General features: G+C 49.4%; 1 protein-coding gene across 3 annotated transcripts in view; it reads left to right on the plus strand.

Annotated features, from left to right (window-relative positions):
* The window catches only part of AXIN1 (axin 1), a 68,877-nt gene that overhangs the window by 48,474 nt on the left and 7,451 nt on the right, over positions 1-12,952 (plus strand). For all 3 annotated transcript variants that reach the window (XM_079320808.1, XM_079320806.1, XM_079320807.1), the window contains exons 5-6: positions 4,959-5,096; positions 10,450-11,003. In XM_079320808.1, coding sequence (XP_079176934.1) covers positions 4,959-5,096; positions 10,450-11,003 — 692 coding nt within the window. The remainder of the gene's footprint in view (positions 1-4,958; positions 5,097-10,449; positions 11,004-12,952) is intronic.

Genomic DNA, 12,952 nt, shown 5'->3' on the forward strand with positions numbered 1-12,952 from the left:
ATGTGGAACACCCTCCTCAGCAGCAGGATATGTGTGGATGGCTCTGATCTGCATCTTCCACACTTAGCAGCTCACATCTTCCACACTTAGCCAGTCACCAATGCTCTAAGTTTGGAAAAGTTGTGTTCTGTGAAGTGGCGCTCTGCCCAGGAATGCAGTGGGGGAGGATCTCCAGCAGGCAGGGAGACCTCTGGTTTGTGCCTCTGGCAGGAACACATTACACAGAGAGTGAGTGTTGCTTTCATGTGGTTTTCCATCTCTCTCTTGGATTTGAGCACAGTCTTGGAGCACCAAGGAAGGAAAGAGCAAGTTCCCAAAGAAAGGGAGAAAGCCCAGAGCACGCAGGGCTGTACCTGGCTCTGGCATTTGTCTGTTCCCAGGAGAGGATGGGAGAGCCTCCTTATCCACAGCAAATTCAGAAAAATCCAACCTCAAGCAGTAAAACCTGGTGTTTTGCTGCTTTGTTTAACTGCATAAAGGAGCCATTGTGTGATATTCTTGCTGTACCTTGATCATTGGGCGGGAGCTCTCCTGTCCTGCCCTACAATCAAGGATGGTGTAAGGTGGATTCTGTGGTGTTCCTGAGTGGAACAGAAGGTTGTGAGTGACCACTGTGCTGTGCTGTGCAAGTGAGGAGTGCACAGGAGGAGCCTGGTCTCCTGCTGCCTAAATAACTGCAGCTAAATGATCTTTCTGCTCCTGTGAGTTGGGCACCTGCTTGGAATTCCCATTGGCTGCTTTGTGCCATTTTCCTCAAAGGCCTTGCTGCTGCAGGACTCCTCCTAATCCCTGAATGCTGCTAAACTGGATGCTGAAATCCAGCTATTTGTGAGCTCTGCCACAAGTGTTTCTGGTATGGAAACACCATTTATCTGTTAAAAATTTATGTCACAGAGGAATGCATTAATCTAAGAAACATGGAGGTTCAGAAGTTCTTTTCTCTTGGCTTCTGAAGCCTGTCATCTTCCTTTCATTTCCAAGACTGACTTGTGATCTAACAACAGCCCCTCAGGCATCATGGAGGCATCAAACCTCTTGTAGGAGAGGGAGATTTACCAGCACAGAATTCTTTGGCCCAGTCACATCTGTCAGAAACAGTTCAGCCCAAACCACATATCCCTGGAGCTGCTTAGGGAACCTCTACCCAGTGTAATGTTGAAAAACTTCCTGTTTCATCTTAAAGCAGTTGAGGCTGATGCTTCCCAAGGGGAACCTGCAAACTCCAGTGAGATTCTTCCCTTTCAGCCTTTTCACATTTCAGATGCCAGTGTTTTCTGATGTGCAGCTTGTTCCTTAAACCTCTGTTTCTCAGGGAAGGTGAAATCCATCAAAACCCAAGAGCTGCATCTGCCTCATGGAGAAAAACCCATGAAATTCCCACTCCATCAGCTCCGAGAAAAGAAGGGGAGAACATGAGAGCATGTGGCTAGTGGAAATACTGGCGAGCTTGTATGTCTCACATGTTCTTAGCAGGCTGCTTCTTCACAAAGGTACCAGAGCTTCAGACACTTCATGTGTCAAGGACAATATTCTAGTGATAGGTACCCCAATAAATCCTTCTTCAGAGCTGTCACTAGAAAAGATTGCTCCATCTAGACCAATTCAAGCAATTTCTGTTTTTCCCAATCCACCTGGCATTCAGCCTCCTCCTGTCTGTTGTCCTCTGCAGCCTCCCCAACTCTGCATGGTTTGGTTCTGGACAGACTTATCTAACTAGTGCCATTAAATAAAAGTAGAGAGGTAATTAAATAAAACATTAGATTAAACAGTGCTTTAAAATGAATTGTTAGATGTCCAGAGACTTCATTCTGGTCCAGACTGAAGGGCTGGATCCTCAAAAACCAGCCAGCTCTTGGACAGTGCTGCACCCTTTACTTGGAACAAAAGCATTTGGAGCCCTTCTGATTTCAGAACAATAAGCAGCTTATTTACAACTCCCTCAGCAGGACTCTGTATGCCCATGGGAAGCTGGGGGCAGGTTCAAAATTGTAAAGCCCTGAAGGATCCTGCTCTGGGTACAGGCTCAGTCTGGCTGGTCTTTGATGGAGCATATTTTCCCTGTCTCCCTTCTGAAGTCAGGCCCATAATTTGATAAAGGCTTCAAACACTTTGTTGTCTTAAGCCTTCTGAACCAGGTCAGTGCAATCCATGTTTGCTGTCTAGGGAGGCAGAGAGAGCCCTCAGCAGTTATCTGTATTGTTTCAGCACAGGGAATTTGCATTCATTATTCTGCAGTACTATTAGTTTTGGGGAAGACTGTGTAGCTCATCCTTTGAGCTAGGGATAAAGTCAGAGCCATGATGTTCAGAGCATCATCCTGCTCACCAGCTCTCTGAGTTACCCTAACAGGTACTCACCAGGACATCATCACAGGACATGTGCAACTGGTATCCATAGAGTGAAGTGAGATTTATTTCAATTGCACTGATCTGGGATGCTCAGGGAGACCCTTGCAGAGGGAGCTGCATCTTGCACCCTTAGACAGGCTGCTGAGGCCTTCTGCAAGGTGAATGGGAAGCTCCAAGGACAGGGCAGTGAGTTTTGCAGATGCAACAGTTTTTCAAAGAGAGAAGAAAACAAGTTCATCCTAAAGGTTCTTGAGTTCAGTTATTGTAATTTCTGTAGTTGAGCTTCAGTCACCTCCAGACTTTGAGAGACTGTGGATAAACATGCCAGGGTATTAGTTGTAAAAGACCCAGAATCATCTTATTTTGAGCTCCCTGGATAGAGCAGTGATTCCAAATACCTTGGGATCCTCAGCATTGCTGGGCCTGCAGGGAGCCACCTCATTGTGACAGGACTGTGACACTCAGGTTAGCAAACATCAGCCCTTGCACCCACTGCTACCACAGGTTCAGGAGAGACTTTGGCTTGGGTTTGGGATTCTCCCCTGCATCAAAGGCTAGGAAAACAAGGGGTACTTCTTACCCAGTTGTGTTTTTCTGTGTTAACTGCACTGGGGACAGCCAAGACTGTAAGTGCTGGCTCTGAGCTGCCTCTTCTTAGGCTCATTAAGTGTCTAACGGAGCAGGGCTTGGTGCTGCCATCTATAAACAACTGCAGGGAGAGCTGGCATCCTGAGGTGGCAGGAGGGAGGGAACATGTCACCCAGCAGGCTGGGACTTGTCAGGCAAGGGAGAAAATTCCCTCCTTGGGAATTATTGGTGTGGTCTTAGGAGGAAGGATGGTGGTGGTGGCAGGGTTGGTCTCTCTGAAGGAAGCAGGATCCCTTAGCCAGAGGTGCTTCCCAGGGCTATGCAGAGGAACAGGGAGACATCCTGAGAAGCTCCTCAGGGAGTAACAGAGCAGGAACCAGCTCTGCCACATCTTCCCCATGCTGGAGCACATCTGCAGCTCATTTCTAGACTACACAAAGGTGAAACCTGCTGCTTTGGCCCCTCTGCCAGTATTTCAAGACTGAACATTGTTTTGTTGATAAAAATCTTTTTTTGCAGTTTAGGTTTTTGTGATACAGGCCATGGGTTTGCAGGACTGGAGGTGCTGATGGCACTAAAGATGTCATCCCAGAGTGGTGACATTGCCTCCCACATGTTGTGCCCTTTCCAGTGGCTGCAGGGATGAAGGGAATGATTGGTTGGGGCTGTTCCCAGCTCGGATGGGTCACTGGGATTGAGATTTCCTGGCAGGCTCAGGAAGACCTATCCCTCTTGGCAAACAAAACAAGCAGTGCTTTAACTGGGACCTCTGCAACCCAACTGGGGTGTCAGAAAAGAGTCTTCAGCTCCTCAGTGCCATCAGTGGGTTCTTACTGCCTCTGGTTTTCTTCCCTGCCTTCCAGCTGGCAGACACAGAAAAGCCAGTGTGATTTGCATACTTTTGTCAGGTTTTGAGGCAAAGCAGCATTTTAGTGTTCTGCTTTGATCTTCTGGCTGGCCTGGGATAAATTCGGGTGGTCTCTCATCCTCCTTTAAAGTTTTCAAGCTCAATGTCTGCTTCTGATGCTGCATTTGTTCTTTTGCTATGAATTATCTCACATCTTCACATTTAATTTTGTCTCTGGTCCTATAGAGTGTATATTTCTCTCATGTTAGTATTGAAATATTTGAATGCAGAGTTTTGTGCTGTTGAATTTCCAGCTATTTTTCCTCCAAATTAAATTTTTATCTCTGCTGCTTCATTTTACTTTTTCTACTATTAAAAAAATAATACAGAAAGGATAAAAATGAGGGGGAAAATGCAGCAGCTGCTAACTTTATACTTCACTACATGAACTTCCTATCCCAGAACCCAGGAATTTAGGAACCAAGTAACTCAGAAGGAATCAAAAATGTCCTTGAACTGCCATAAATATTCATTTATTCACCCAGAGCAGGCAGAAAAATGGCACCTCTGTGTTTGTAAGAGTGCTGTATTGATAAAGCAAGCAGGGAATCATTGCACAGCTCTGAAAAACTGAGATGCAATCCTGTAGCATCCTCCAGCAAGAGAGGATGCTCTGTGGGAATTGGGACCTCGGGCTGTGGGCTAGATTTGCAGAGATTGACTGGCACACACTGATTCTCCTGGGTAAGCTAAGTGTGCACCAGAGTCCTCCCTTCTACCAAACTGAAAGCATAACTGTGTTTTGAGGTGTTGAAAGGTCTGTACATCCTTTTGCCACCCTTTGAGACTGGGATATTCCTGTTGACCATGTTGGCAGAAAAGCAGGCGCTTCCATCCCTGAGTGGAATTTGCTGCCAAAAGAGCTTTTTGAATTGCAGCTCCAGAAAACCTTTCCCTTAGATGGGGTGGTGTGTGGAGCTGGTGCCAGCTGAGCAGCTCGTGGAGGTGGTGGCTCAGCTTCCAGCCCCCAGATCCTGAGCTGCACCTGAGTGCCTGCCAGGCTGTCCTCCCCCAGCTCCAGCGGAGCGACCAGCATTCCAGTTATCAAGGCTCCCGGGGGAAACGTGGGCTTTTTCCTTCAGCCTTTGCTAAGCTGTGCTGTGCTCTCCCTGCAGCGTACCTACCGAATGCCAAAGGATATCCACGTGGAGCCAGAGAAGTTTGCTGCAGAGCTGATCAACCGTTTGGAGGAAGTACAGAAGGAACGAGAAGCGGCCGAGAAGTTAGAGGAGCGCCTTAAACGCGTTCGAGCGGTCAGTGACCTTCTGATCTCCTGTGCCAGCCTGGCACTCTGCTTTCCCTGTGTGCTCTCCCTGTACCACAGGAGCTTGCAGCTGCTGTGGAAGCAGCTGGGGTGGCCAGTTCCCTGCTCCACAGCCGTGGTGCTCATCCCTGGCACAAGGCTCCTGGAGGCTCCTGTGGCCCCTGCAGCTTCCACGGTGCTGTTCCCCCATCCCTGCAGGGCTCTGTGAGCTCCAGTGCTCCCTCCCTGTGTGAAGTACCAGCCATGGCACAGCAGTGCCCACTTCTGCCATCACTCAAGGGCTGTGAGATGCTCTTACATTCTTTGGCACCCTATCCTGATTTTGTGAGCAATCCCTGGGGACTGTGTAAGAGGGATTACCTTCCCATAGGAGGTTTTGTGTGATCCCTGTTTCCCCCACAAACGATGACCAGATGACAGGTGATGTTATGTTTGGAGGTGTTTGTGTCTGCTATCAGGCCATTTCCACCACAACCAAAAGGGTTCTCATCAATGCCTAGCACACCCTAGAAATGTTGGAAGTGGTCAGGTTGAAAAACTCTCCTGGGCAGATAAACACACTGACTCCACTGGGATACCTAACCAGTGGCACTGGTTGCTGTGAGCCCTCCTACTGCTGAGGCCCCAGAGCCTGAGGATCTGTTAAATGAACCATGGAAATGTGCAAGGCCTTTAGCTCCACAGCAAGCTCCAAGAGGGAGAGAGTGGTGTCCTGGTCATCTGGAATTACCTGTGTGAGATCCCTGTTCAGCAGTATTGACACCATGGCTTTTCTTCTGAGACAATGCATCCTGTGGGTGCCTGCACACCTCATGGTGGGGATAGAGAGATCCCAGAGGACACCATGGTGTTACTCAGCATCACTAGCTCAGTGTAGCTGCAGTCCTGTGTGCCAGAGTTTTGGGGTTCTGCAGTTACCAGCTGCCATGGCCCTGAGGTGAAGGCTTTGGGCTGTGCAACCTGCAGCCCTCCCTTAAAGCAGAAGTGTTGGTGCCTGGTTCAGCTGGCTCTGTGCTTTCAGGAAGGTTGAGCTTCTGGGACTCCAGGAAAGAACCTTCAGCCCCATTGGAATATTTTAAAATGCTGATTGAATAGCTCTTTAAACAGGAAAAAGCTGTAGGTTGTAAGCTTGGTTTTAAACTGCATCTGCATTTCAAATGCAGAGAACAGAGGAAGGCAGAAGGATCTGTAAGGTCCCATCCAGCTCCAGGTGTTTTCCAGCAAACTCCCTACACCTCTGCATCCAGCCAGAAAAGGCCAGCCAGGTGCTATTTTGGGATTAGATTCCTGTTCTTCTGGAACTGCACTGTTCTCCTGTCTGGTGACTATTGCTTTCTAGACAAAGACAGTGTAATCAGCAGCATTTTCTACTAACACAGTCCTAGAACACTTTTCTTCTTCCTCCTTGTCCTCCCATGGCTCCATTGCAGCCTCCACCTCTACTAAATTACATTATCCCACCCTCTGCCTCCTTGAAGAAGCTGCCAGTAGCAATACCATAAAATCAGCAAATGCCTATGTGCCAGAGAATATATTTAAGTCTGTTCAAACACATTTTTGTGTGACTTAATCTATTTTTAAGCCCAGGACTCCCACTAATGCTATATATTAAACCTCTTTGCTGTCTCCAGAATGTATTTCATTGACTGGCTGGCATCTGGCATTAGCCATTCAGGAAAAACTCAGAGTAAGCAATTGTAGCTTTTTTAGGTCAGCACTTAAGGTGGAGGAGCTGCTGGTATCAGCAAGAGGGGGAGCTGGAATCCTGATGGATCACAGGGCTTTTTTCTGTGACCTGAACACCAGGACTGCAGGGTAACCTCTTCCCAGGTCTGCATGGCTCACTGCACAGCAGCACAGGGAAAACCAGGAGCATTAGTCACACTGAGCAGTTACCAGCCTAACAGAGAAGCTGAAAATATTTTTCAAAAGCCCGGGGAAAAAAAAAAAATTCTCCCCCCTAATGAGCAGTCTGCAGGTTCCCTTTCAAAGCCACATCATGCAGTAACAGTGAGAGGAGGCATCTAATTTGAAGCCAAATGCCTTTTACTGAAAAGACTGTCAGGTTTCTGCTTCACAAAAAACCAAATGCAGAGTTCATTAATTATTCTGAGAAACGTGGCAGAGGATTAGATGATGTGCATGTTCCTATATTAGTTTTTGAGACACTTGAGCCTCATGTCCACGCATGGAATCTGCTGTCTCAGAGATCAGTGTTGGATCATACACATCACTCTGAACTGAACTGAACAAAAGGAAAATGAGCCAGGGAGAAGCAAAACCACCACTGAGATTCTCAGTATTTGAATATAAAACATTGCCTGACTAGATAGAAAGGGGGAATCATTTGCATGATGATGGAAGAGGCTCTCATGCTCAGCAGAGCTGTTTTCCCTTCCCAACCAGCAGCAGCCTGGGTGGGACTGGGGGGAGGCAGAGGAGGAGGTTTCCAGCAAGGTATCACCTGCCTGTGGCTCTCAGCTCCTCATTCAGAGGGAAGGGAGCCTTGCTGGGGAGTAAAAATAGCTCAGCAGTCAGCAAAGTTGGAGCTGCATCTCTGTGTGCTGCTGCCTGTGGGAGCTGCTGGAGGAGCTTTCTAACAATAATGTGTCAACAAAGCACCATCTAGTGGTGATGGCAGCAAGGCTCCCTGCCTGCCCAGAGTGTCACCTGCCCACCCAGATCACTGCCAGGCTGTGCCAACACCACTGCCAGGCTGTGCCAGCACCACTGCCAGGCTGTGCCAGTATCACTGCCAGCTGTGCCAACACCACTGCCAGGCTGTGCCAACACCACTGCCAGCTGTGCAAGCACCTCTGCCAGGCTGTGCCAACATCACTGCCAGACTGTGCCAACACCACTGCCAGCTGTGCCAACACCACTGCCAGGCTGTGCCAGCACCACTGCCAGGCTGTGCCAATATCACTGCCAGCTGTGCCAACATCACTGCCAGCTGTGCAAGCACCTCTGCCAGGCTGTGCCAACATCACTGCCAGCTGTGCCAACATCACTGCCAGTCTGTGCCAACACCACTGCCAGGCTGTGCCAACATCACTGCCAGGCTGTGCCAGCACCACTACCAGCTTTGCCCAACTCCCTGCCAAATCTCTTCCCAGCTTCTTGCCAGGCCTTGCCCAGCTCACTGCCAGGCATTGCCCAGTGCCTGGTCTTGCCCAGCTCACTGTCAGGCTATGCCCAGATCTTGACCAGGCTCATTGCCAGGCCTTGCCCAGCTCACCACAGCAAGGTCCCAAAGCACAGCTCCAGAGCCCACAGCATGCATGTTGTTTTTTCACTGCAGACTAAGCACAGTGAAAAGATTCAGCAGAATTGGTTCCTGCGGCCTTGACTCAAACCTTTGCCCTGCTCAAGGAAAGACAGCAGCTTGGGCTAAGCACCCCAATTCCTTCATTCACTGCTTTGTCTCACTCTTGGGGTGTTTCCTTCTTGGTATGACACTGAGGCCAGTGCTTGGAGTGGTAAGGCAGGTCCCCATAGATCCACCCCAGGAGCAACTGCTCCTGCCTGTGATCCTGCTTGGGTCCATGAACTGAGAGAGCCTTTTCTCCCCCTTAGTCTATCCTGATCTCAGTCTTGAAGCAAAAGTCCACATTAGCTACAATTTGGAGTTCTAGGCAGCCAGAGGATTTCCCAAATCCCAAGCACCCATTTGGGTGTACCAGCCTAGGTTCTCACTCCCACCCTGCTCAGGTGTGACTGCACTGCCAGAGTTCTGGGCTGAGCAAAAGGACATGCTGCCATTCCTCAGGGATCTGTGCCAGGGTCAGATCCTGCCCTGCACATCAGTTGGTGTTTAAACCTGGGAGGTACCAGCTCCTAAAGCCTCCCAAGTGCTGAGGGTATAATTGGGTATCACAAACTGCTAATAAGTGCTCTCTTCAGTGGCAGGGATGTAATCAGCACATCCTCACCATGCCCTGTCCCCGAGTTCAGTACCCAGAGCTGGTGGCTGGTGAGCTGTGGCACGTGGCTGTAGATGAAAGGTGCCTCTGAAGCTCTTCAGAGTGATCTGTTACAAAGTGCTGTGTCCTCTCCAGACACCAGCATCGTGTCACATCCCCAGGCTCACAGCCCCCATGCTTTTGGCACTTTGAAAGCCTGGCACTGTCCCTGCTTCAGGTCTGAACCCCCAGGTGTGACACTGGGAGGAAGTCTGTTAATTTGCTTTCTTGCTGTGTGGTTGGCAGCTGAGACTTTGAAGCTGGTTAGCAAGTGATGGATGATGGCATCTGACAGGCAAAGCTGATGTGGGGCAGTGTTTTCCAGTAGATGCATTTATCTGGCAGGGCAGAGATACCCTGTGCTGCAACTGATTTCTTCACTGTGCCAAAGGAGGAAAAGAGCAGGATTAAAGGACTCACTGGAATCCTGCTTATGTAATTAAAACAAATAGGAATCCTGACTTCCAATAAAGAAACTTCATAAATACCTGAGTTTATGTTGGAGCGTAAAGTAGTTTGTCAGCATCTAAACTGTGGCTGTCAGCATGGAGGAGTTTAATTCTTCCTGGCAAGGACTTAAGAGTCACCAACAGCGTGTCCTAGACCAGTGTGAACTGCAAGAACAAGCAGTTAGTTCCAACCCATTTCTTTATCTGCACAAAGTGTTTCACTCCAGCCTTAGCTTGCCCAGGAGAAATCAATGTTTGATTTCCAAAACCATTCGTGCAGCTGTCGACCTTCACTTGCTCCCTCCTGTTACAAGCCTTCTCTTGGCTTTGCCTTGTGACATAGTCATTTGGGTGAGAAAACCCCCCTGGTCTCACCTGACTCAGAACTGATTTGCTGCATATCCTGTAGCTCTGGGCTTTATCTGATGGGCTTTGAAGCAGTGCCTTACCAAAGGCACGTAGGAAGCTGAAGGTACACTGTGGTAAGTTATGTTTCTGCTGCTGGTTGTTGCAGAACCACCTTCAGGGGACTTGGAGTAAGGCTGTGCCTGCTCCACTTGGGTTGTTAGGCTTGTCAGCTGTGTTTGTAAGCCTGGTTGTGATGTGTGGGCTGCCTGGTAGAGCTCCTTGGGTGGTGTGTGAAGAGGATTGCTAATGGTGGCTCAGGAAGCAGATATAGAGACCTGAGGGGCCCTTGGTGACACCCAGACTGCACAGGCTTGGCTTGAGCATTAGGAATTTCCTGTCAGTCTGGGACAAGTCTCCAGAGGGGTGCTGGACCTCCATCATCTTAAAGGTTTTCAAAATCTCGCCAGACTAAACCAGGCCTGACCTAAGGGTTAGCATCAGTCCTGCTGCAGGCAGAAGGTGGCACTAGGGACCCCTTCCACCACTCCAGTGTCATTTTCTGATTGTTCCTGTGTTCTTGCAGGAAGAAGAAGGTGAGGATGCAGATATCTCTTCTGGTCCCTCGCTGATAAGCCACAAGATGCCTTCCGCCCAAGCCTTCCATCACTTTGCTCCTCGTTATGCTGAGATGGGCTGTGCTGGGATGCAGATGAGAGATGCCCATGAGGAAAACCCCGAGAGCATCCTGGATGAGCACGTGCAGCGTGTGATGAAAACTCCAGGCTGCCAGTCTCCAGGGCCTGGCCGGCACTCTCCCAAGCCACGCTCCCCGGAGAGCGGCCACTTAGGAAAACTGCCAGGGACACTAGGAACAATTCCTCCAGGGCACGGCAAGCACGGGGCAAAATCAGGAATGAAACTGGATGCACCTAGCTTATACCACCATAAACATGTCTACCACCACATCCATCACCACAGCATGATGAAACCAAAAGAGCAGATCGAGGCTGAGGCCACGCAGCGGGTGCAGAACAGCTTTGCTTGGAATGTAGATTCACATAACTATGCAACAAAGTCACGAAACTACAGTGAAAACTTGGGCATGGCCCCTGTCCCCATGGACTCTTTAGGCTACAGGTGAGTCAAGGAACACCCAATGGGATTCCCAAAGCCATGGCTTCTCTAGAAAGCTCTTCTATAAATGGACTGTAGCATGTCAGGGAAACAGCAGTTGAGCCTTTTCTGGTGAGAGCTTATGGTGGGACATTGTTTGAGGGCTCTTCCCCTTCAGAAATGGATATGCCCTGATAACTTTTATAGAGTTCTTTTTGTTTCTGTGATCTGGTGCTGAAAGACACCTTCTAACCAGGAATTTTTATTGGCATTGATTATAAAATAGATTTTCTGCTCCTTAAAGCAGTGGAGATGCTTAAAAATTGCAAGTGCTGGTCTACTCCTCCATGCATCAGGAGTTGGATGTTGGGGCTGTGTCTCAAGGTCTGGGTAATAGAAACAGGTTTCTTAAGATGTTTATGAGAGGACCAAAAACCCCCACCTGATTTGGTGCCAGGCTGAACCCATTTACCCATTTGTCTTCCTGACAAAGCAATGGACACTGCAGTGCTGCCCTTGCAGCCAGTCCCAAGGGGATGTTCTCCAGGGTAGGGCACCCTCTGCCCAGAAAAGCCATTTGGCTGCATTACAGGCTGCTGTCCTCTTTCTGTGGCCCTTTGAATTCCTCCATCCCTCTCATGCAGAGGGAGAGGGGAGGAGCTCCTTTACTGTGGTGGGTTTTGCTGGTTTTGTTACTGGGTGACTGCAAAGGTGGGAGTGCAGCTTGGGGCTGACACAGTGAGGGATGGGCATGGAGCAGCCACAGGGGAAAGCTGTGCTCACCCTGAGTGTGTCTGGCTCCCCAGGGCTGATCTTTATTTGCAGTGTGCCAGGAGTGGGACAGTTAGTGCAGGCAGGTTGGCTGGGTCTGCAGCAGTCAGGATCAGCATTCTGGGGTGTCAGGAGGGAGGTAGAGTGCAGAGGCAGCCAAAGCAAACTGCTCTTTAGGAGGGAGAGGCACTTAAATCCACCATGTTTGTATGGGGAAAAGGTTATTGCTTCAACAGAGATGAGCATGGTCATGCTGGGCCAAAACCCCATCTAGACACCAGACTTTTTTCTAGCAGCAGCTACAGCATATATTTAATGAGATTTAAAGGACACACTCAGAGCTGTCCTTGCTCTGGCACAAACTCCCAGTTCCTGGCAGTCCCTGAATTAGAAGCTTCACAAGACAAGGGTTTGCATTCACATGGTCTTGTTTGGCAGCCAGGAGTCTCTTGGGGTGGCTTCTCTAACTCTTTGTTGAGCCCAGCTGGTGTGCTGTTCCCCCCAGCCCCCCATGACTGTGTCTGTGGATCAATGGCAACCTGCAGAAAACAGCATTATTATTTTCCATTTGCAATGAACTTGGTGCTGCACAATTGCATTTGATACCCAGTAGTCCTCATGTTGGGAGAAGCAGAGAAGTTGTCAGCTTGCCCTACCTTTGTAGATCTGCAGCAATTTCTCTCCAGGTTTTTTCCAGAAAAAAGTCAGCAAAGCTTTCCAAGGGACTGCTGCTCCTTTGTGGTGTTCAGGTTGTTTTACCTGTGTTAGTGGCCATTCCTGTGATGGCCATTCCTGTGTGTTAGTGAACATGCAGGAGCAGGGTCCTGTGCAGTAAAGCAGGTGGATGATGGACAGAGGGAGTCTCATGGAATGACAGACCAGCACAGGGGAATTTTGCATGGCCTCCTGAGCACGGGGCTGCTTGGCTGAGCACGTGGCCATGTGTGCCATGGTGTTCCTGCAGGAGCCTTTGCTGTGGCCACAGGTGTAGCCAGAGTGTTGGCTAATGCCTGGCATCCCTGGCTGTGGTGATAGAGGTGGCTGGGCTTCCCCCTGAGAGGCAGCCCACCCTGCTAGGATAAGATCTACCATGAGGTGAAGCCTCTTCCAGTTGAGGCTGAGAAGCAACCTCTGGGCATGGCAAGTCAGTCTGGGCTATCAGTAAATCTGAGCGTGATAGGAAGGACCTGGGTTTCAAGCAC

This window comes from Erithacus rubecula (assembly GCF_903797595.1).
Source record: "Erithacus rubecula genome assembly, chromosome: 17".
Taxonomy (NCBI): Eukaryota; Metazoa; Chordata; class Aves; order Passeriformes; family Muscicapidae; genus Erithacus; species Erithacus rubecula.